Source organism: Nyctereutes procyonoides, unplaced genomic scaffold, assembly GCF_905146905.1.
Source record: "Nyctereutes procyonoides isolate TBG_1078 unplaced genomic scaffold, NYPRO_anot_genome, whole genome shotgun sequence".
Lineage (NCBI taxonomy): Eukaryota > Metazoa > Chordata > Mammalia > Carnivora > Canidae > Nyctereutes > Nyctereutes procyonoides.
The window spans coordinates 17,552,468-17,577,722 of record NW_026575044.1 but is presented as its reverse complement, the minus strand read 5'-3'; the positions used below and the strand labels follow the sequence as shown (position 1 = coordinate 17,577,722).

General features: G+C 45.8%; 1 protein-coding gene across 2 annotated transcripts in view; it reads right to left on the bottom strand.

Moving 5' to 3' along the window:
- Nucleotides 1–25,255, bottom strand: part of LOXHD1 (lipoxygenase homology PLAT domains 1) — a 162,838-nt gene that overhangs the window by 76,712 nt on the left and 60,871 nt on the right. For both annotated transcript variants that reach the window (XM_055324162.1, XM_055324163.1), the window contains exons 9-16: nucleotides 23,879–24,014; nucleotides 23,148–23,308; nucleotides 22,051–22,137; nucleotides 21,481–21,616; nucleotides 10,052–10,206; nucleotides 8,238–8,398; nucleotides 2,747–2,823; nucleotides 1,634–1,830 (exon numbers count right to left, since the gene is read on the bottom strand). In XM_055324162.1, the coding sequence (XP_055180137.1) occupies nucleotides 1,634–1,830; nucleotides 2,747–2,823; nucleotides 8,238–8,398; nucleotides 10,052–10,206; nucleotides 21,481–21,616; nucleotides 22,051–22,137; nucleotides 23,148–23,308; nucleotides 23,879–24,014 (1,110 nt within the window). The remainder of the gene's footprint in view (nucleotides 1–1,633; nucleotides 1,831–2,746; nucleotides 2,824–8,237; nucleotides 8,399–10,051; nucleotides 10,207–21,480; nucleotides 21,617–22,050; nucleotides 22,138–23,147; nucleotides 23,309–23,878; nucleotides 24,015–25,255) is intronic.

Sequence of the window (25,255 nt, the reverse complement as noted above, 5' to 3'; positions counted from 1 at the left end):
CTTTGAGATCCCTGCCAAGCTTCCCCCCTGATTCTCTCTGTGTTGGTTTGGAGGGTAATGCTAGCCATGAGTCTGGGGCCAGAAGGCTAGCTCTAGACAACTGTCCCTCCAAGCCCTGTTCTTGCCCTTCTGAGTACTAAGTGCCTCTTTGAGCTCATCGTAAAAACACTGTTGTAACTCAGTGCATGTCTCCTCGGACTATTGGAAGGAAACCAGCTTTGTGTACAGAGCCCGAGAGCCTTTTGGGTGAGTGCCGGGGTCACAGGAGAGTGTCACTGTCTGTGGTGCTGGGACAGTGACAGGACCAGCTGAAAGAGTAAAGACAGAAATAGGTGTCTTCTACCTGACACAGTGGGAAGCTCCTAGGACAGAACTTCTTAATTTCCTTCAATTCCAGAATGCCCAGCACCTACGTGGAGCAATTATTCTGTCAATAACAGCTTGCGTTTACTGAGCGCTTTCTGTGGGCTTGGGGTATTATTAACATAGTTAATGCTCACAACAATGCCATTAGCATCCCTTGTCGTTATGAATGAATGCAACAAACAAAAGTGAGGTCACTTACAGGCTTGGCAGGTAAGTGGAAGTGTGGGGCCAGACTGACACTCCCAATCTCTTGGCCACACTGTCTGTTTAGTGTGTTTCAGAAACACAAGGAAAGGCCCCAAACACCATTCTCCTCCCCTCAGATGTCTCATTTATCTGCTGACTGTTACCAGAAATCCTCAGTAAAGGGAACAGCATTTCACTCTATGATTATTAATTCTGCTGAAAATGTAAATACGTTTTAAGGAAGGAAAACTTAGATTTACCGTCAAGGTATAAAGAACTGACGTGAAATCTTCCCTCTGAGAGCATTTTCATGGAGTACTTCAAATAGAGTGAAGCTCAGAGGCAGGGGAAAGGGATTGCAGAAAGTGAGGCTGCAGTCAGGGAGTTGTCAGCATCCCAATTCCCACTAGCCACATCTTGAGAAGGGCAGGTGGTAAGAGGAAGCCCAGTTCAGACATTTCTAGAAAAGTTTCCAAAACTATAGTCCAAGGGGTTAGATCTGTGTGTTTCCAGATGAAGAGCTTAGACTGCTAGCAGCAGGGCTACCTGGGGCCTTGACCGAGTGCCACCTTCAAAGGCAGAATCTTTCCCTTGCTGCTCAGGGTATGCACTGAAACAAGTTTCCTGAGCGTAATTCAGATGCACAGTCATGTTTGGAGTTGGGAAGTATTTTTAGCCACTCTTTTCCTTCCCTGCGTGCCAGCATCCCCTTCTCCAAGACACTGGGACCCACCTACACTGGTCTTGGCTCCGTAGGTAAAGGAAATGTTGAGACCACAGACACCAAAAATAGTCACTCCATCCCTGAAGGGACTGCAGAAGCTTAACCACTGGCCACATAGCTTCTGCTGCTCTGGGTCATAGCCAGATAACAATGTATGTCTCCTCCCCCCAAGTGGGCATTCTTTTCCCTTCAAAATGGGTTCACCTGTGTGCAGATGAGGATGCATATGCATGTGACGTGTGTGCATGTGGGTGTGTGTGATATGTGTGTGCACATGTGAGTGCGTGTGTGTAGCTACATGTGGATATATGCACGGTGGGGGAGACCACGCCACATGGTCTCAGGAAGGGGACTTACAGTTCCGATGTTCAGGGTCTCCAGGGTGAACTCATCCACTCGGGCACGTTCAAAATAGTCTTGCAGATTGTTATCAGAGACCAGAAGAACTTGCTTGATGGTGTCAGATTTATCCCCATAGAGCTTGATGTAAACTCTGGAGTCTGTGCTGGCCCCAGAGACATCCCCTGTCTTCAAGCTGATGTGGTAGCGGAAGTCTGGATGGGCCAAGTTGGGAGGTGGGGAGGGAGGTGAGGTTAGTGCATGGCAGGTGGGAAGGGCTGGAGCAAAAGGGTGGTCTGCAGCTGGGGTGGGACACAGGGCTGGGGGTCAGCAGCTGGGCCCTTGTGCTCTCTAAGCAGCCCCACAATGGGACAGGGCTCCCTTCTTCTCTGTCGGGTCACCTCATCTACAACACTGGGATGCTAACCCCAGCATGGCCTGCCCGAAAGGTGTGAACGCTCTGAGAACAGGTAAGCATTCGAAGAATGGCAAGTGCAGGGCCCTTGAAGGACCCAAGGCAACTGCTTTGTCCAGTTTCTCATCCGATGGGTGAGGAAACAGAGGCAAAGGAGCATCAAGCTTTGCAGACGGTGTTTAGCTCATTATATATGTAGAGTTGTCACTAAGGACTTTGATCTTGGCTTTACAAGCTAGGGATCCGGGCTTTAGGAGGTTACACGTTTGGTTCAAGGCTGTCGACAGTTGAGCCAGGACTGAAATTCTAATGTGGACCTAAAGCCCCATCGTGAAACAGGGCACCATGCAGATGGTGCTCCATTTTCTCATCAGAAAGATCTGCATTGCCTGTGCCTAAGGGGAGATAAGAACGCCTGTTGGCTAGTGGTACTGCCTTTGTTGCTCTTATCGACAGAGCCCTGGATGTGCTCAGGGCCCCACATCCAAAGCCACAAAGAGACTGTGTACACAGCCCAGACAGCGAAAAAAATTGCAGATCATCCCTCAGAGCCTCTTCCTCTCCACCCTCCCCACTGCTGCCCCTGGGGCGGGGGTGGGGGAATGAAGGGAAGAGCACATGCCTGTTCCAAAGGCTTACTTCCATGCAGCAAGGGGAAGGTGCCTCTCTCACTGGAGGCCTACTCACCACCTCACCTGCTCATCGGGATGACTTACTCTTCAGTGTTGCATTGCTGTCACTGGGCAACAACTCTCGGACCAGCTGACCATCATCCTTATCCTTGTCCAGCCACCTGGTGGGTAGACAAGGGGCTGTTAGCTCTCTGAGTGGTCCACCGCCAACCATCGCACAGTTCCTGCACAGGCACCAGGGAGGTCGGAACCGTGAGTTCGGCAGAGGAAAAGGCTCTACAGAAGCTAAGAACAAAGAGTCCCCACTAGACTGGGGAGGGAGGACTGCCCCGAGGAGGTGATATTGACTGAGGTTGGAAGGACGTCGAGGAGTTGGCTGGGAGAAAAGGGAGGTGCTTTCCCAAGGGAACAGCATACGCTGGGACAGAGCAGGGCCTCCAGGAGCTAACCTGAAGGCCCCTGTGGATGGAAGGCAGCAGGGTGTTGGGGGCAGAGACTAGCTGGCATGTGAGGAAAGGAGGCTGGAGGGGTAGAAGGTCACAGGATGCAGGACCTTGGCAACCACAGTAGAGAGTCTATCTTGAAAGCCAAGAATATCGGTGTCATTGTTATCAGCAAAAACAATCGTCTCTTTTTGGGAGAATCTATTGTGCAGATGGCACTGTGCTGGGGGTTCTGGGGAGAAAGAGAAGGCAAAAAAGAGGCTTGGCCCTCAGAGAACCTACCACCTAGTTAAGAAGATAGGATAGACTAGGGGCGCCCAGGCGGCTCAGTCGGTTAAGCGGCCAACTCTTGATTTTGGCTCGGGTCATGATCTCAGGGTCATGAGACTGAGCCCCACGCTGGGCTCTGCACTCAGCAAGGAGTCTACTTGAGATTCTCTCTCTCCTGCTCCCTCTGCCCCTCCCCATGCTCACTCATGCTCTCTCTCTCAAATAAACAAACAAACAAAAAATCTTTAATTAAAAAAAGAAGCTGAAATAGACTAGCCAAGGCATGGAAGACCAGGACAAGGATGGTTGTTGGAGCAAAGTAAGTGCAACAGGAATTTAAAGAAATGAGAACAGTTTGTGGGGAAGGGGTATTGCCCTGAGTCCTCAAGGAGGAATGAGATTTGTCAACAAGGAGAGGCTGATCTGGACCCCACGGGGCCAGGTTTGATGGCAGTGACTCATCTATTCATCAGAGTGGGCTGTGGCTCCAGCTCTCTGCTGGTCATCCACTCTTGGGGCAACACGTTGGACCGGTTCACCCAAAAAGCACCATCCCCACTGAGCCTGGGCATGCAGCCTGAGAAATCAGATGACCGTGCAAGCATGAGATGCCCAGGCCTTAGTACTCACAAGGGTCTGTGATACAGGTGATGGAGCAGAAGAAATGCCCATAATGTTCTCCAGCACCCTGGGGAAGCCAAGATACTTACCTCTTGACCAGTGTCTCCCATTTGCTTTGGTCCTGGAGCTTGTCTTGGCAACCCAGCCCTGTCATACTCCTGGCAGGGAGGTACCTCCCTGGCCATAGAACCCATCAGGGAAACCAAGGCCTTGCCTACTCCCCAGCCCTCCCGAGACGGAACTCAGGACTCCCTAAACCACAATACCCCTGCCAATACACCCTCCCTGGATAGTGGGGTCCCCGTCCTTTCTCTCTCACCCTCCCTCCCCAAGCACGTGAGCTCACATTCCCATGGGACCTTGCTGCCTGCTGGCTGTTAGCTCATAATAAATGTTACTCAGTGGTTGAGTAGTCACACTCACTGTGGGCTTTGGTGCTGTGTGTCTTGAACACCAAAGCTATCTGGGATTCCAAGACAGGAGGATGCATTTTCAGAATTCTTGGCACTGACAATGGTGGGGGTGGAGGGGTGGGGATGGGAGAGAGATTTGAGCAGGAACTACTGCCTAGGGCCCCTCCGATAACCCATTAGGAGTCTCCCCCTCTGTCCCATGGAGGTCGCCCGGCAGCTCCCACAGCAGAGACTGTAGAGAAGGGGGTGGTATGGCCCAGCCAGCCTCTTGGGGATGGCAATAATGGAAGCCAGCAGCCCCGCAGCCACTGGGAAACCCATGTGCCCTTTCTCTACCACTCACCCACCACCAGGCCACTCCTGCAGTAAAGGGACACAGTGGCTTGTCATTTTAGTTTCCAACTGGAAGGTATTAATAAATATTTCCAAATATAGTCATTTTCTTTCAGCTTCAGATACTTGGGTGAGCGCCTCTGTTGGTGATTTTATTGCTCTTTCCTCAGGCTCATAAGAAATGTGGACATCTGCACATGCATGTACACATAACACACACACACACACACAGCTGCCAGAGCTGAAACACTCACACTACCTGACCCTGGCAGAGAAGTGTGATAAAGAGGCCTGATTTGTTCTCCCCCAAGCAGCTAAAATAATAGTTCAGGTGAAAAAAGCAGCAGCGTGGGAGTGCACGCTCCATTTCCAGGTTCTTCAAAGTCCTCCTGGGTCCTGAGTCAATAAATGCCACCACATGCCTCAACCAAGGCAAAGGAATTCATTTTCTTAAAGATGCATGAATGCTTTATGGGTTTGGGGGCAGGAAGGGCTCTAGGGTGTTTGAGGGCCTTGGCTTGCCCTCTGCCCTGCAATCAGAATCACTGGTGTCTTTGGCAGACTTGGCTCCTTTCCAAGCACAACCCCATTTTACCCTTACCATCACTGTAAGACACATGCTGGTTGGGAAGGTGCAGATGACCAGAGAAGTTAAGAAATTTGCCTAAAGCCACACAGCAGGGAAGTAGCTAGACTCCTGGTCCCACACTATTCCTGAACCATGCATGAGCACTGTAGGCAGTGTAAACATCCCAGCTTTCTCCTTATCCTCTTTCCAGGATCCCTGTCCTCTTACTGACCTGCCTTAGGGCTCGGTCCTCAGAGTTCTTCATCCACACTCTCCCTGAAGGATCCCACATCCATTTCCCTGACTTTAAATTCTATCGTTATGCTCTCATTTTCTGGAGCTATTTCTAACGGCCTGACTCAGCCTACTCCACTCACAAGCATCTCAAACCTACAAACCTAAAATGCCCCAGCTAAACCTCCAGAGTCCAGCCCAGCCCCTTCCCCACAACCCTTCCTCCCCAGGCTCCCTTCTTCAGCAGGGAGCCCAGTCTCTGCCCAGGTCTCCAATCGCCCTCTCTCTTGTGGGCACATCCTATGAGCTCTACCTCTAGGATCTGTCTCTAGGGTAGCCCCATCTCTCTACCTCCACTGCCACCATCTAGGGCCAAGCTGCCATGTTATGGGTTTAAATGTGTGCCCTGAAAATGATACGTTAAAGTCTTAACACCTAGCACCTCAGAATGTGACCTTATTTGGAAATAGCGTCCTTATAGAGGTAACAGAGTTAAATTGAGGTCATTAGAGCAGGCCTTAACCCAAAATGACTGGTGTTCTCATAAAAACGGGAAATGTGAACACAGAGACACACGTGTACAGAGGGAAAATGATGTGAAGACACAGGGAGAAGATGGCCATCTTCAAGCCAAGAACGCCTGTGACCACTCGAAGCTGAGAGGCATAGGGAAAATCCTGTTCCGGGCTCCTTCAGAGGAAGCACGGCCCTGCTGACACCTTGAATTCTAACTTTTGGCCACCAGAACCACGAAACAAAAATTCTGTTGTTTAAGCTACTCAGACTGTAGCACATTATTACAGCAGCCTAGCAAACTAATACGTGCCATCTTGGGCCCTGCAAACCCTCCTACCAGGCCCTGTTTCTCCTCTGGACCCCCTATAGCCTGCCCTCCCCCCAGAAACCAGAGGGACCTTCCCAAAATGGAAGTTCCTTGCCCAAAGCCACATAGTGACCACCTGTCCCTGGCCTCTGTCCACCTTGACCTCACCTGATGACCTTCTACTCTGACTACCTGCATTGGTTTCACTGAAGTTCTAGAAGCCTCAAGCTCTTCCCCCAGCACTTTCCTTTCTGTCTCTCAGGAAGTCAGCCTAACTGTCCCCTCTGCAGACAGAACTAACCAGAGCCTCCATCTCTAAGTCACTGTCACTGCTCCTGTTAGCTCCTCACCATCGTGTGTTTCCTTCATTCCATTCCTCATGGTTCGTAAGTATGGCTTTCTTCATTTATTCACTTGCTTACTGTTTAGTTCCCCCTCTAAGCTATATACATCTGAGGTCAGGGAGCAAATGCATATAGCAAGTGCTTAATAAATATCTTTTGAATGGATGGAGATAAGGCTGCTCCACTGAGCGTTCCAGCCAGGCAGCCTCCTGGCCCAGTAGGGGGGAGATGAGTTAGTGATGGACTTGGAGAGAGACCAGAACTCTCCCATCTCATCCTTCATCCTCAGGTGCCAGGCAGCTCCTCACCAGTCTCTGCATGAGCCACCTCTTCGGTCCATGCTTCATGCCATTTCTCCAGCCTGCATGACCTACCTCCCTTGTCGCCATCCATCTACCCTTTGATCTCCACTCCCAGCCCTCTTCCTAGAAGGCTTCCTCAGCCTTCCCAGCCCCTACTGTGAGCTTCTCTCTGTCCATTAGTGCCACTCACTTAGAGCTGTCTGAGTCATTTCTTATCTTTTTAATGTAATCCCTTATAATACTTAGAGTGGTTAGACTTTGAAGACTGTAGAGGTCTTTGTCATGAACAAAAATGTTTCACTACTCTATTATTGTCCCATGGGATTGTCCTAGTGGCCTTCCATAGCTGGGAAACTCCTTCTCCTGAGCTTATGGAGGTGGTAAGCAATTCAGCTGTGGCAAATGTGTCTGCCTACACATGAGTACAATTGTGTGTATGGTTAGAGGAAGAGGAATGCATCCACTGTGGGGCTGGGCTGTTGGGCAGCTTGTCCTCACCCACTCCAAGGAAGACTGCCCTTAGCACAGCCACCCTCACGGAGCCTGAGCCAGCCCTAAAGAAGTGAGCTTGGACATGCAGCACCTTGTTGATGGGTGCAGGCTGAATCCTTTGCAGGGCCTGGCAGGTCCAAAGCCCCAAGCCAAGAATACTGCGTACACCTCCCTGATGTTGCCACTGAATAGGAATGGCCAACTTGATGGTGAAAAAAAAAAAATCTCTGTCAGTATCTTCTAGAAATCGATGAAACCCCAAACTGGTTATGATAGAAACCCAAATATTTAAGAAGAAAGAGTAAGAAACTTTACCTCACTAGTAAGAAAGGGAATGAAAACAAAATAAGGTATCTTGGAAAGACATTCCCAGGAACAGATGTGGCTAAAGGCCCATCCAAATGGGAAAAAAAAATCACCTTTGATTCAAAAGTTTTATTCAGCAGGTATTAATAATCTGAGAGAACTCAGTTAAATTCTGAAACTGTCATACTGTATCTTTAAAAAGTCATGAAATTTTGGTACTTAAATAGATATCCCAGCAGTGCACTGGGACACCTGACACTGGCTCATCACCCGTACAACGGGGACACAAGTCTAAGCACCACCAGCAGAGCCACTTCTTCTTGCACCAGCTACAACCTTAAGCCACTGTTTTGCTCCCAGGTCCGTGGTAGTGGGGAGGGCCCAGGACCGAAGCTGGAGAACACAGAAAGCAGCCAGACTACGCACCTGAGACACGGGAACTCCACGTTGTCACTCTCGGGCTGCCCCTCTTCTCTCACCAGAATCCGCTCCAGGAACCAGCCACTGCCCCCGCCTTTGCCGTCATGCCTGATCCTTACCCGCCTCACCTTCCGCATGGTGACCGACTCAATGGTGAACTCATCGGCCTTCAGAGGGGAACACAGCAAGGCTAGTTGGACGGTGGCACCCTTGGGACCCAAACACCAAAGGAGAGACACAGGCCCAGGACTCAGAAAAGCCATGGCTGATGGGTTGGGCTACTGATCTTCCACAGGTGGGCTGAGGGATACCTAGAAAGAAAAGTCTAACTCCTCCTCCAACTGCCTCCACTGAGAAGTCATTCCCTGTCAAGTTCCCAACAGGGAAGGTCTGTATTTTTTTGGTTACACCATGGCCATTCCCTATGATCTCCTTCTAAAAGGCAGATCTCCCAGCAGGATGAACACGGTAAGCTGGTACCATCAGTAACCATTTATCATGAATTAGTTCCTTGGCTAATCAACTTGGGCTCCTGCTACAGAAGGATAGCAGGAGGGGCATGGCTAGGAGTGATTGGCGGGGTGCTAGTGGTCTTGCTAATTTCATAGTTTTGCCTGCCAGTGGGGCAGCAGGAGTACAGTAGGCGCTGAGAGTTACCAAGCCCACATGAGCACACCTGGGAGCCTCCAGAAACAGGATCACAAGGGTGGGATTGATGGGTAAGGAAGTGGGATAGAGATAGAAGGAAAGCGTGTGTGGGGGTGGAAGGCAAAGAGGAAATATAAATATCTACGTGAAGTCACCCCCTCGGTCCCTCCCTAAATGAACCTGGGTCCACCCACGACTCTCAGATTATTTTTACTATCATAGCCTTCTATGACCCCTTCTATGAACCAGGCCAGCCTGGAGTGGCCAGAGACAGAGACCTCCACTCAATTTCCAAGGCTTGGCTACCCTCACCAAGGAAGGGGCAGCAGAGGAGGGAGAGAGCCAAGACTTTTGGAAGGTTGGTCTGTGAACCGCTTCAGCTGGTGAGCGCTTTGAGCCTCACTTTATTGCAACAATGACTCTACCAAGCACCAACTCTGTGATGCAGGCCAGGCAGTGCATCTGTGTCCCTAATCCTCACATCAGCTGGCCACAGGCAGGCATCTCTTCCCCCACTTCAGACATGGGGAAACTAAGGCTGGGGAAATGGAGCAACTGGCCCCACCCTGAGTTTGCCCCCAGATCTGCTTGGCACGTTCCCCACTGCCCCACATGTGGCCTCCCCAGGAAGCCCATTTAACAGGTAGGGAAGAACAAGGGGACCACGCTGCACATCTATAAAGAGACTAGGGGCAGAACCCAGCTCTTCCACTCCCATATTTCATGTCTTTCTTGATTTCTTTTTCAAAAAGGAAATGAACAGGTTGCCCCTAATGGTCATGTCTAGCGGAAAGAGCAAAGTTCCCAGCCTTCCACTAGCCTGTGTCCTCCAGTCCACAAGCAAGGTGCCCAGCAACCCTCCCTGCCTGACCGCCCCCCCGCCCCCAGGGAAGAAAGGTGCTGTTCCTACCCGCAAATGTCTTCCTGTTCTGCCCCCCTCTCAAAGCTTAGGGGTGTGGAGGGGACCATGACCCCTGAAAGGGTGGTTCTTCAGGTCCCAGCTGGATAGTCCCAGGAGCCTAGAGGCTCTATCATGCATGTTAGTTTGCTCTTCCCCTGAGCAAGCCTCTCTGATGACTGGGACCCAGCATTGCTATCAGAGCAGGGAAGACAAGGAGATGGGACCTGGGACAGGGACAAGGGGGGTGGGGTTGGTACATGGCTATACTCACATTCCCCTTCTCAAACAGGTCAGTGTTATTCCTGCAGTTGTAGAGCAGCCGCTCCCCTGTGTCCCCCACATCACCAAAAAGGCAGAGGTAGACATTGGCATCGGTTCCTGCACCTTCGAGTTCTCCAGTACACACGGTCACACGGTACCGGGCCACTGTAAGGTAGAGAAAAGAACACAGTGGCTGACCTCCCCTTGCTCCCAGCATTGGCCCTGTTGCTCCTGCCTCTAAGCACCTCTTCCCTTTTTCCCACTACACCCTCAGGTCTTCCCTGAGCTGACCCTGCTGCCTCCCTGGCTTCACAAAATCCTATCTCACCCAGTCATGGATCAGCTCACCTGCAAGACTCTCTTCCCAGACAAACCAGAGGTTCTCAGGCTTGGACAAGCATCTGTGTCCCCTGGGAAATTCTTGTAAGAATGCAGATTCCTGTGTCCCATTTAGACTTCCCAAATTTTAGTTTCCAGAGGTGGGATCCCTAAAACCACTTTGTTGATATGCTCCCCCAGGAGACTGTTAAGGGGGGTTGGCAGTGTTTGGGAGCCATGGGTCTGATTCAACCATTTTGACACCTGATTCCATCCAACCCAGCAGACTCTCTGCCTTAGATTGTTCTCCAAGTAGTATGTGTTCTATCTTCTCCAGTAAGATAGCTCTTGTTTGTGAATCAGAACTGAGCCCCCTTTGCTTCAGAACTGAAAAGCACCAAATGCAGCCACTGTGGGAGGGACAGCAGCTTCTTTCTTTGTTGAAAATGTACCTTGGAGAAGGTGGACCTGCATCCCTGCACGTCACAGCCTCCCTTCCCACTCCAAATAAGCTAGAAAGTGAAATTCATTCATTCACACACTCATTCATTCATTTGCCCTATATCTATTGACTGAAGCCTAACAGGTGCTAGGCACCCTTATGGGACAGGGATTCAGTAGTGAGCAAGAAAGACAGAGTCCTGCCCCCATGGAGCTTCCATCAGAGTTGAGAGTGGGTAGGTGGAGAGGAAAGATGGACAGTAAAATCATAATAAATTATGAACAGGAAAGTTTTTTCAGTTATGTCTGCAACAAAGATCACATAGGAGAGGGGTGCCCCTGAATGGAATGGAAATGGGGAGGGGAGTATGGGGAGACAGTGAAGAAGATTTAGAGATGCAGAAAAGCTTGCAGCCAGAAGTTGATGTCTGGTACAATGCCAATGATAAGAGCCAGCCACAGGAAGCTCTGAGAGAAGAGGGGGCGAGTAAGTGCAAAGCCCATGTGGGAATGTTCTTCTCTCTGGGAACAGAGAGGGGCCAGTATGGCCTGGTTAGATGAAGTCCAGAACTGGACCACGGCCAGCATGGTGGGGGTGTGTGTGTGACAGATGAAGGTCAGAAGTGTGACTTCCTTTGTTGTTTTTTTTATACAAGGAGAAGCCATTAGAGGGCTTTAAACAAGTAAATAGCCTGATCTGATTTATGGTTTAAAGATCGCTCTGGCTGCCATGGAGAGAACTGATTGTAGGGGAAGAAGGAGTGAATCAGGCCAGTTAGCAGAATAATTGTAGTTGTCTAAAAAAGTAAGAGGGTGCCTAGGACTAGGGATCCCCTGGAAATGGAGAGAAGTCAGTAGATTAGAGATATATTTTTGAGGTAGAACCAATAGTACTTGGTGATGGATTGGAAAAGTAATAAGGGAAAGAGGAATCATGGATGACTCCTAGGTTTTTGGCTTGGACAACCAGGTAGATAGTATTTCCAATAAGAAGTAGGGATGCCTGGGGGAAAGATGGGCTTAGAGACAGAAATCAATGGTTCTGTTTGTTCATTATAAATTTGTGGTGTCTATTAGATATTCATAAAGAGAGACCACGATGGCAATTGAATATGTGTCTGGAGAGTAAGGATTGTTGACATGACTTTGGTCATCATTGGCACATGGATTCTACTGAAAGCTATGGGACCAGATGAGATCCCTCACAGAGAGGATTATAGAGAGACACCAACATTAGAGGTCAAGCCCAGGAGAAGCTAGCAACTCAGATAAGAAGCAAACAGTGAAGGTGGGAGGAAACATACTGCTGGACATGCTTCTGAAGCCAAGGAAAGGGAGGAAAGATCATCTGTAGTAAAAGCCACTGAGGAAAGAGAGTGACTTTTGGTTTAGCTGCATAGAAAGCACTCATGTCAAGGACAAGAGCTGTCTTAATGAAATTGTGGAGGGAGGAAGAAGCCCTATAGCAAGAGTTTGCTTTAACCATTTTTATACTACCAAGTGGTAGAACACACAAAAAAGATATGAGACATAAAAAACAATAGCAAAACAGAATAGGAGGTGAGAAAGTCGATATAGCACCTGGATGCCTGGATGTAAACTTTTCAATTAGTCTGTTGTGAAGAGGAATACAAAAGAAAAATAATAGCTGGAGTGGGGTATAAGTTAGAGAAGTTGTATTTTAAAATGTTTAATATGTGAGATACTAGATTATCATACTAAATGGGAATGATCCTGTAGAGAAAAAGAAAATGATAATTCAGGAGGGAAGAATGAGTGAAGTTCTTTAGAGAGGAAGAAGAAAAATGACTAGAGCATAGATAGAGTACTAGCTTTGCTAGGATTCAAGAAACTACAACTATAGAGACTGGAGGAAGAGCAGAGGTGTGGCCACAAAGTCAGTGATAGGTTTGTAGGACAGCCTTGAATACAAATTGAGATATACTGAGTCATATATGAATTTAAAATGAGACCAGTCTGCAAGGCTGCATGTTTTCCTACAGCAAGTCTACAATGACTGAATAGGTCATTTGTTGGCTTTACCTAGGATAGGGTTTATCTAGGCAAGTATGATAGAGAGATATAAGGGCAGAAAAGGTAACAAACAGCATGTTTAGAGGTAGATTATAATGGTGGCCCATGCAATCTGAGCAAGGTATAGAGAAAACTGAGTATAAGAAGAAGGTGATAAAAATCAGTGGATTATAGGTCTTGACAAAGTTAAAAAATGTTACGGTAGGAAAAGCAAAACTATGGAGACAGTAAAAAGATCAATGGTTGCCAGGGTTTTGGTAGAAAGGAAGGGAGAGGTAAATAGGCAGAGCACAAAGGACTTTTTAGGGCAGTGAATTTACTCTTTATATTACCATAATGGTGGATACATGTGATTATAAATTTGTCCAAACCCACAGAATGTACAATACCAAGAGTTCTTCACAAGTAAACCATGAGCTCAGGGTTCTAAGGATGTATCAACGTAGGCTCATTAATTATAACAAATGTGTCATTCTGGTAGGTGATGATGATAATGGAGAGCATATGCATGTGCAAGGGAAGGGAATATATGATAAATCTCTATACTTCCTCCCAATTTTGCTGTGAACCTAAAACTGCTCTAAAAAATAAAGTCTATTTTTAAAAATGAAAAAGATATCAAGATATCCCCAGATAAACAAAAACTGAAAAAAATCATCACTAGTAGACCTGCCCTCCAAGAAAATTTAAAGGGAATCCTTCACATTAGACATTAGGCAGCAACGAGGAATTCACCCGAAGAGCACCAGGAAAAGTAATGACATAGTAAATGTATAGATGGTATCGTATAATATTTGTAATTATTTTCTTTTCATATCTCATATAAAAGACAACTGCATAAAGCAATAAGTATAAAACTTCATTAGGGCTTTATAACGTATACAGATATAATTTGTAAGACAGTGTAACATAAAGGAGGGGGAGGAGAACAAACATATCAGAGGAAAGTTTTTGTATATTATTGAAATGAAGTTGGTATTAATCTGAATTATAAGTTAAGATGTTAATTGTAATTCTCTGGGAAACCATTTGAAAATAAGAAAAATGCATATTAAAAGAAACAAGGGAAATAAAATGGTATTCCAGAAAATATTTATTTAACACAAAATAAAGTGGTAGTATAAAAATAGAAGAACAACAACAAAAAAAGATATGAAACATAAAAAACAATAGCAAAACGGCAGGCATAAATCCTGCTATATCAGCATTACATTAAATGTAAATGGACTAAACATTTCAATCAAAAGGCAGAGTGTGGTCATCCTGCAGAGACAAGATGGGTCCTTTCACCACATATTTGCTCATATATCAAGGCTGATGATGTCTCACGTGTACCAAAAGTGAATATAAGATGTATCATTCACATAATGAAGAGTTCCTGGGAGAGTATGGTAGGTTTCCAAGAAAGCCTAAAAATAGCTTGAGACCCTCCCTTGCAGGGGTAAGCACTTGCATGGCTTCAAGTTTCCACCAATGCTAAGGGAGAGCATTCAGTCTTCTTAACAAATCGCTAGATGTCAGGCAGAAAGGGGGAGGCATAGTGTAGTTTGAAAGCTGTCAGCAAACACCAAAAAAGTCACACTATTACACAAAGACTGGCAAAATTGATAATAGATCTAACCACCTGCTATATACAGAGATACACTGTAGATTCAAAGACAGAAATAGGTTGAAAGTAAAAGAGTGGCTAACAGAATTGGCTTTATCTGAATAGACTTAAAACAAGTGTAAAGATTAAATCAGTAATAAAAAAAACTACCCACAAAGAAAAGCTGAGGCCTACATGTCTTTACCACTGAATTCTATCAAGGATTCAAAGAAGGATTATTACCAGTTCTTTTCAAATTCTTCCAAAAAATAAGGCAGAATGTTTCCAATATTTTATGAGATCAGCATTACCCTGATACCAAACCAGACACAGACATCACAAGAAAAGAACATTACAGACCTATCTCTCTTATGAATATGGATGCAAAAATCCCCAACAAAATACTAGCAAACCAAGTGCAGCAACATAAAGGATTTATACCTTGACAAAGTAGAATTTATCCTAAGGATACAACTTTTGAAAAATCAATTAATATAATGTATCACATCAATAGAATAAAACACAAATGTAACATGATCATTTCAATAGGTTCAGAAAAAACATATGACAAAATCTAACACTCTTTCATGATAAGAAAACTATCAGAAAACTAGGAATAAAAGGAAACTTCATCAACCCATTAAGTCATCTATGAAACACACACAGCTAATACATAATTAATGGTGACAGACTGGATGCCTTCCTTAAGATCAGAAACAAGACAAGGGTATTTGCTCTCACCATTTGTTTTCAACATGGTGCCAGAGGTTTTAGCCAAAGCAGTTAGGCATCCATATTGGAAAGGAAGAAGTAAAACTATCTGTATGCATAGATGACATGATCTTATATAGAAAATTTTAGGTTTCCATTAAAAACTATTTGAACTAATAAATGAGTTCAGCAAAGTTGTAGAGTATAAGATCAATATACCTGAATCAATTGTATTTCTATTGGTTCTAAAATTCATATTGAATTGAAAGGGACCCAGAATAGCTAAAATAATCTGGAAAAAGAATAATAAAGAAGAAGCGTTGGCAAGAATGTGGAGAAATTGGAGCCCTCACACACTGTTGATGGGAATGTAAAATGGTGCAGCTATTTTGAAGAACAGTTTGATAGATCCTTAAAAAGTTAAACAAAGAGTTACCATATAACCCAGCAATTCCAGTCAAGAGAAATGAAAACCTATATCCACACAACGACTTATACCTGAATGTTCATAGCAGCATTATTCGTAATAGCCAAAAAAGTAGAAACAACCCAAATGTCCAACAACAGTTGAATGTGATCTAACTATATGATGAGATATTATTTAGCAATAAAAAGAAATGAAATACTGATATGTGCTACAGTGTGGATGGATCTTAAAAACATGCTAAGAAGCCAGACATAAAAGGTCACTTATTATATGATTCCACTTATATGAAATGTCCTGAATAGGCAAATCTATAGAAACAACAACAAAAAAATAGATAATTTGTTGTCAGAATCTGAGGAGTGAAGTAGAAGACAGAACGTGACTGTTAATGGATACCACATCTCTTCTGGGGGCGATGAAAATGTTTTGGAATTTGATAGTAGTGATGGATGCATGATTTTATCAATATACTAAACGCCTCTGAACTGTACACTTTAAATGGGCGAATTGTATAGTACATGAATTATAGCTCAATAAAGCCACTGTTTTAAAAATTGGATGCTACTGTTGGTGATTCTTCTAAAATGAAGACAAAGTATATCCGGATTGATACAAATCACCAAAAAGTTTAAGTCCGTGTACAAATTAGTTTCTCAGGAATATACCCACTTTTATTTGGAGATATAGAGACATCTGAAAATTAAATTTGGCCTTAAATCCGTGGGTCTACGTAGATACAGTGTGTGCAGCAAAAGTCTGGTCAGAGCGATGGGCAAGGAGAGACCACTTGTCCACAAAGCTGGCACCAGGAGGGCACAGGAACCAAGGGGGTTGCAAAAGTCTCCTGCCCCCAACACCACCTCTTCACGGGGCCACAGCCCCTGAACTTAGAGCTTCTCTACCTTCTCCAATCAGCTCTGCTAGGATACAAATTCTAAGCCTCCTCAGACTTCAGCTTTCAGCCTCTGCATAAATGAAGCTGATGCTCTTGTGTTTAGCTCCTAGTGATAGAACTGGTGGCAGTAAGAGGGATGAACAGCATTAAGGGAGTGAGTACTGGAAAGTGGAAGCACAGAAGGGCAGGAGGAACACCAGCCTCGCTTAGTGTCTTAGTCCTGATGAAGTTCAGTTCTGCTTCTTCAGCTGTAGCTATGGGGCAATTCCCAGGAGCAAACTGGGAGGGAATGTAGCAAATCCAGGAGCAAACTGGGAGGGAATGTAGCAAATCCCTTTGCCTGGAAATTCCACTCCTGTTTGTTCAGGAGCACTAAGGTCCATTTGGCTGGAAGTTCTAGGGGCTCCTGATCTCCTCCAGGGGACCCTCCCAGCCACCAGCCATTGAGGTCCCAAGTGCCTTCCTGGCAGGAAGCCTACGGACCATTAAAAATAATTGTATTGTTAGCCATCAGCAGTGAAAGACTTCAAACAGATGGGTAAGTACCAGAGCCTCTTGTACTCTAATTTGAAAATTACACCTCAGCCTGATTAACAAGAAGCTCCTCTTTCCAGCAGTTGAGTCCAGTGGTCTCTTGGCCACTCATCAGTGGTGTATAATCACTTCTGTGGCACACGCAGGAGAGCATGCAGATCTCATTGCTTCTAGTGTCTCACAGAACTCCTGAGGAAGGGCAGTGTGGATGTGTATCGTAAGAGGTGCCTGTGTGGTCTGTGTTCATCAGTTAGGTCACCCCTCAAAGCCAGATATGGCATTAATTGCTTCTTTGGCCCTTGTTTTTTTAAATAAGCCAGGAGTACACAATTCAAAATCAGAGAACTGGTATGTATGTAAGTATGTATGTATGTATGTATGTATGTCTAGTTATTTGAGAGAGAAAGTGCATATGTGTGTAAGGGGCACGGGGGTGGAGGAGTGGGGGTGGGGCAGGGAGAGGGACAAGCAGACTGTGTAGAGGCAAGGCTTGATCCCAGGACCCTGAGGTCATGATTTAAGCAGAAACCAAGAGTCAGCTGCTTAACCAACAGAGCCACCCAGGTGCCCTGAGAACTGGTTTTAAATTTGTCCTTATTTTATATGAGTCCAAGACTTTTCCACTTGAGCAACTGCTAGGAAGCCCTGCACATTATTTACTATACCCTGGTACCAACTGGGGAAGTGGGACTTGCCACCAGCAGAGATCCAAATTCCTGTAGAGATGAATGAGGACATGGGGGAGTTCCAAGCACAACAGCAAGTTTATGGGGGCCAGATAAAGCATCTGGGAGATAGAATCCAAGTTAACATGGGCTGGAAAGTACTGCCAGGGACCCTCTAGAAGACATCAAACTGCTATTAGAGCCAGGACAGACAGCTCTTCCATCCAACACTGTTCACTAGAGACTTCTTTTTTCTTTTTTTTCATTAAAATGGTTCTTTAAGGGGCACCTGCATGGCTCAGTTTGTTTATAGTCTGCCTTCAGTTCAGGTCATGATCCTGGGGTCCTGGGATTGAGCTCCTGGACAGGTTCCCTGCTCAGCTAGGAGTCTGCTTCTCCCTCTCCCTCTGCTCCTCACCCCCAATTGCTCATTTTCTCTCTCTCTCTCTCTCTTTCAAGCTCTCTGTCTCTCTCTCAAATAAATAAATAACACCTTTAAAAAAATAAAATGGTTCCTTAATAGTATCACAGAAGACAAAAACCAACAGCTATGACAGCCTTACATCTTTACCCTGTTTAAAATGTTACATGCACATTTACAAGTGTAACCTATAGACATGCTCTTCCTCCTCACCAATCTCTCCTTGTCTGTCAAATCCCTACTCAGAGAACACCTAGCTCAAATGGCACTTCCTCTGCAATTTCTCCCACGATCTTGGGCAGAAAGTTCATCTCCCCATTGTGTCTCCACAGCATTCTTTCACTAAGTCCTGCCAGAGCCACATTCAGAATATCTCCTGAATTTTCCCTCTCTCTAGCCAATTCTTGCCCATTTCCAGTACCTCTTCTTCTCCCCTTGATGACTTATTAAAGATTTGTCCCTAAACTCCATCCTCCACACATCCATGAGCAGGCCAGGGAAACTGTTGGGAAGAAGGAGCTAGAAGGACTTCCAGGATGGGGTGGAGTGTCACCCAGGTCATGAGAGGGTTGGGAGGCAGAAGCCCCAGCCAGAGGTAGGGTGTGTTGCTCAGAAGAGCTTCATGTGATGATCCTGAGTGAGGTACTAAGGTGAGGGGTAAGTAGGTGGGAGGCAGTGATCAGCAAAGTAGATGAGAACTAGGATGCGGGTGAGGGGATTTTGCACATGAACATTGAAAGAGGCAGGTCAAAGGCTCTGAAGTTTTGATGTGCAAAAAAATTACTTTGTATGCTTGATGAAGATGCAGATTCTCAGGTATAGCCCTCAAAAAGTCTAATCGGCATCTCTGGGGTGGAGTCAAATTGTGTCTCCCCCCATCCCATTCATTTGTTTAAGTCCTAACCCACAGTATCTCAGAATGTGATGATTTGGAGGTAGGGCTTTTAAAGAGGTGATTAAGCTAAAATGAGATCCTATGGGTGGACCCTAATCCATATGACAGAAGAAGGGATTAGGGCACAGACAAGGGCACACTAGAGGGAAGACTGTGTGAGGACGCAGCAAGAAGGCTGCCATCTATAAGCCAAAGAGAGAGGCCTCAGAAGAACCCAACCCTGCTGACACATTCATCTTGGACTTCTCTAGAATTGTGAGAAAATTAATTTCTGTTGTTTAAGCCCCTGGTCTGTGGTATTTTGTTATGGGAGCCCGAGCAGACTGATAATACACTGCCCTAGAACAATGGTGGGAGTTGGGGGTCTGGAGGATGACCAAGAGACACATTATACCATCTTCACTGAAAGAAAAAAGTAACCAGAGATGGGATTGATCCGGGGCTGAGGTGACATTGTGAGATGGTGTGAGCCCCAAGTCTGAGAGTGCAGAGGGAGGGAGTCAGGTAAACATCCTCCCCCTGGCCCCACAGTCTGGGAGGAGGAAAAACAGATTTGGAGGGACAGGGTAGCCAGGCTTCCGTCAAGGTAAAGAGGAGGTAGAGGTAAAGAACATCTTGGGCATTCTAAGTAAAAATGGTAGATTTCTTTCTGGAAAAACTTCACTAAAATGACAATGTACAGGTGTTTCCAGGACTTAACCAAATGAAAAAAAAGTTTTCATTGATAAACCTAGGTGATAGGGACAACACAGATAACAGCAGCAAGATTTTGGGAACTTGACAGTTCCCGGAAAAGCAAATAATACCTTGGCACAGTGGTTCCTCACCAGCAGCATCACCTAGAAATCTGTGAGACAAATTCCTGGGTCTCACCCCCGACTTCCTGAATCAGGAACCCTGTGAGTGGGGCTGAGTGCTCTGCGTTTCAACAAGCCCTCTGGATGATACAGCACATGAAAGTTTGAGGATCCCTGACATACCAGACAAGAAAGAATTGCTCAGAGCTGTCACGTGTGAAATTTGAGAAGCAACCAGCAAAAAAAAAAAAAGGCTCAGGAATGAAAGGTCCAGGTAATTTCAGAAACAGGAAGTGAGGAGCTAAAGTCATGAGAATTGGTTAGAAAGAGCAAGGAGGTGGTTAGGTCCCAAGACACCCCCCCTACTTGGTTCAAACCTGCAGACTCAATTCTGGCACACAAAGGGGACAGATCCATAAGAGCAGGTGTATCTCTGCCTCGATGGACTATATTATTATATCATACCCCATTTTGGGGAAGAATCCTGTTACCTACTTGTTCCCAGGTAGAGGACTTCTTTGTTGCCACAGAAAATATTACCAAATTTGAAAAGACAGTGTAGAGCCCCTGACCCAGGAGCTGGAAGACCTTGCTTTAGGTCTGACTCTGTCTCAAACTATATAATCAGGACAAGAACTCCTCACTTGCCTGAACTGCATCAGGATATTTTAAAAGCCTCTGAACCCAAATATTCTATGGTCACATTTTTAATTAAAAATGAAGAACCACCATAAAGTTGATGATAGATACTGCCAATCGCAAGCATTGCCTAATCAGACTAATAGGTGGGGTGATCTCTTAGTAGATATTTGCTCTGTAGGGTTTCTATGTTTTTGAGCATTTACTTCTATTTAAATCATTTTAACAAACATATACAGAGCTTCTACTGGATGTACAAATGTCTGAGAAGTGACACTATCCAAATATTTAGAAGAGCTATCAGGACTATGGGTGATATTGTTTTCTATATATTCTTAACTCTTTGCAATTTTACAGTATTCCTACACTTAAAAAATTAACAGCTGCCACAGTGATAGCAAAGATGTTAATTATGTTAAGTGCCAATCCTGATCAATTGCTAATGTCTGCTTGGAGTGCTGTATTGAGAGCTTTGAAACTCATTTCAGACTCAGCGGGAGAGAAGGCTGTGATCACTCAGTAACGTCTGCCAAGGGAAAAGGACAGGACATGTGCTGTGTCTTTGTCTATTCTGCTACTATAATGTGGAGGCAAAATGATCTCCCTTTACTTCTTTGAATGTGGAAAATGGACCCCAGATTAAAAGCTTAGTTCCTCTCCTATGAGCCTTAATTAGAAACAGAGGACTCATCTGGGGCAGCCAATCGTGGCTTCTAGATACAGCTTTCCTTTTGGGGGAGCGTCTCACACATAAATTGAAGAGAATGCTTCTTTAACGTCAGGAAGGCTGTGGAGAAACATTGCTCAGTGGAGGTTCCTCTCATCCCCTCAGCCACCTGAAGACCCATAAATGTCACCTCCTTCCCCCACACCTACCACCACAGGCTCTGGCATCACACCTTAGAGATGCCTCCTGCAAGCCTGTCATAAGGCTGGGAACTTCTGACTGCAACCTGGCATTTGGAGGGGGCCTGATGAGGTACAGTGGAAAAGACTCGTGGGCCAGACCCCCACTGGCATGCTGACCAGGAGTTCTACTGCCTACCTCGGGATGGAGAGCTGGTCAATACTCACTGCCCATTATCCTCCGCACTGTTGGGCCCTCTGCAGTCATTTCTCTCACAATCTCATTGTCATCTTCATTGGCATCCAGCCAGCGATTACAGTTGAAGTTATACTTGTCCTTGGTCAGAGTGTTCATTAAGGTCATCTGGAATGAAGTTCTGGGTGAGCAAGGGGGTGTACCAGAGATATACCACACCCTGGGGTCCCCATTCTGCTATCTCCTCAAAGGCAGGCCAAGGCCGTCCCATAGAGATGACTCTTGTGGAAGATGGAATACCAGATTAACATCTATCCCTCCTGCTCCCTGGAGACCCATGCTTGCCTAGCAGCCAGGTGCCTGGGAAAGCATACAAGTCTCCTGAACAGCTGAGCATTTTCTCAGTCTACTTTGGAGATTCTCTCCCCATCAGGAAGTCCCTGTGTCCTATGTCCAAATTCAGGTTTCACTGTGAGACCCATGGTTACCCACTCCCACTCCCGACAGACACAAAGGCAAACTGACGTGACAGAGTCATTAGAAAGGGACCACTCTGGTTCCTCTCCCAACTACCTCCCAAGCCCCAAGATGGCACACTTCACCTTTTCTAAATGCCATCCAGAACCAGGGCTCCTTCTGTCATGCCATGCTCGAATCTTGTAAAACCTGCCAAGATCTGGGAGCTCAATCTATGGGGAGAAATAACAAGGTTTGGGTAGACATAATCCAGTGAAATATGTTTATCCTCACAGCTGACCGCCTGCCAGGAGGGCACCCACTCTGGGCCACATCTTCAGCAGCGAGGATGGCTTTGCTTCAAGTCCCCCTCATATACTTTATCCTCTCATGCCTTTGCAACCAGAGGCACGTGAGGGCAAGACAGCCATGTAGGGCCTAGGTTCGGTCTGGCCTGGTGAAACCGAACAAAAATAACTGACCCACAGTAGGATCCAGAATAAAGAAAATCTTCCAAGCAATAAACTCCCAGTAACAAAACCCATATGGCAGCCCTGCAAATTAGCACAGGCCCACAGCCCCAGGGCTCCGCTGGGCACTAAAACAGACAAAAAGATCAATACAGCAGTCGTGCCCTTTCCCTAGGGGCTCACAGTCTAGCCAGGAAGACAAATACATGAAGAGCAATGAACTCAGTCTATAACAGAAGCACCAGTGGGGTGCTCTGGGAAGACAGCTGAAAATTACAAATCATTCTCCCCTAAAGGTCAGAGCACACTTCTGTTGGCAAAACAAACCTTGCTCTAGTTATATATGGCACCAGAAATTTAAAGCTAAATTTCTTTTAAAATATTCTACTATTTACACTTTCCCTTCGATTTGCTCCTCACTCTCTCATTCACTCCAGATCAGGCGACTAGACATTAATGTGCCTGGAGCCTCTGTTTGACAATGATTCCCCAAGTTTCTAAGCTCCTCAAGAACATCCATACCTACTTCTTTCTCCCAAGTTTGGTTCTGAAGTGTTTGATTCAGGTGAAGGGCCACAACTCCAAAGGATACCCCATTCAATCAATAGATCACTCTGGCACCTCTTGCAGGGCCCTGAATTTCTTGTAGCACCCTTTTGTCCTCAAACTTGATTCAAAATCTGGCTTAGAAAACCATTCTCATGACAAATACCATTAACATCCCTTCCTCCTTCCTCCTTCTTCCCTCCCACCCCATTGCACTTCTCTCCTACCCTAAATTTCTCAATTATGCCTGGTTTTAACCACTTGTTGTTGGGATTCAGGAGAATCTCGTCCGTTCGTCCCTTCTGCCCATAAATCTGGATGAAGATGGGAGAGTTGGTACCAGCTTTCTTCAAGTCAGTTGTCCAGACCCATAGGGACCAAGGAAATTCTGCAGAGACAGGTCAAGTTGCCCCATAAACTTTAAAAATAAAGAATTTTTCATGTTACCAGTGGGGAAGAGAAGCAAATAAAGGTGTTCAGGACTGAAGTGCAGATCATACACAGGTATAGTGCTCACTCTCAGAAACTCACCAGAACAGGTGCCAATATTAGGGACCCAAGGATTCCTTGCTATTTGAAGAAGGGTACCTCAATGTTCCTTTTAATGGCTAAAGCCTATAAGTATGTTTTAGATAAGGAAAAGAGCTGACTCCTTGTTTCCTATGTATACTCAGAGTGTACTGTGTTGAACCATCCGGTTTAACATCTAGCCCATCACAGAAGCTTATCAAATTTGGGGTCACAAGGGAACCAGCCTTGGTGCCAGGCATATAACTCTATGTGGCCTACACCTTGGAGAAATGAATCTCCCACCAGGTCCATCCCCTTCCTCTCTAGAGAAGAACTGAGAAGCAGAAGCAGACCCCTTCAAAGTGGAGTTCTTGCCCAGGGGTCTGACATCCTGACCTCTGCTGGCCCTATCTGGGAGGCCACCAGCCTCTGGGCCCTCTCCACCTACTTTTCAGCCTCTTCTTCCTGAGAGACACCATCTCGTAGAGCTGCCTCTCGATCAGCCCATCCACCTTCTTCTCATCCAGCCAGTTGCTGCAAGGAAAGGTCTGCTGGATGCCGGTGAAGGGGCATAGAATCACCACCTGTGCGGGGGGAGTAGATCACAAGTCTCCTGCAGTAGGTCCCCTTGTTGGGACTTCCTTGCAATGTTTCATAGCATCTTCATGTTAAGGGTCATCTACATTAGGATTTTTAAGGAATGATACTTTTCTTCCTGTTTCCTCTTTCATTAAATCTTAGATCAAGAAATGCCTCCCACAAGGAGTCTTCCTGCATAGATATCATCCATCCTTCAATTTATCAGCCCAAATCTCAAATTCTTCCCCCTATATACAACACCCTCTTTGAACATCATATTTATGTGCACCAGTCCAAACCAAATGAACTAGAACACTAAATTAATTCCCTATATTTATCTTGTAGTAAAAAGGTTGATCATATAAAAGGCAATGAATATCTGGAATTTAACATAAAAACAAACTACCCTTTTCTGGGCTTGAGCTTCATTCAGCCTTCTTTCTCACACTTGCTCTATTCTACTCACATTCTGAACTCATCAGTTTAGAACTTAGAAGTGTATCCAGCCTAAGGCACTCACATTAGATATGTCCAAAGGAATGTTCTTATGACACTACAAAATTTTCTGTCAGTCAAGAGCTGACTGTTCATACTACTAGACTCTCAGCTCTGCCTTCTTTTTATTTTCTAAAGATTTTATTTTTTTTTATTCATGAGAGACAGAGAGAGAGAGGAGGCAGAGACACAGGCAGAGGGAGAAGCAGGCTCCACACAAGGAACCCGACGTGGGACTCGATCCCGGGAACCCAGGATCACACCCTTGGCCAAAGGCAGGCGCTAAACCACTGAGCCACCCAGGGATCCCCTGCCTTCTTTTTAACTTAAGAACTAATTTGACCCTATCCCTGATCAAGCATTTTGACTACCCACTGTCTTACCGGTGCTTGTTGTTGTCAGTTGTTCATGGTTACTACCATTGACTATAATTTCCTTGCATTGAATTATTACCCTTAGAAATACCCAATTATCTCTGAGAATTCAACTGAGACTATCTGGCCATCAAAGCTGTGTGAAACCTTAACTTATAAACACCAAGAGGAAGGGAGACAAAAAATCGGGGGAGGGAAGTTTGTACCTCCTACACCTCCCAGAGAAATTCTCCTCCTTCAAGATAAATGATGGCTCAGAGTCTCTGGTGGTAGTCTCTTCGAACACTTTAGTCCTCTGATGCAAATGTATTAGCAATTAATATAGTCACCCTAACATGCATTCAACATATGGGAAAGCTGAGGCCTAGAAAAGGGAA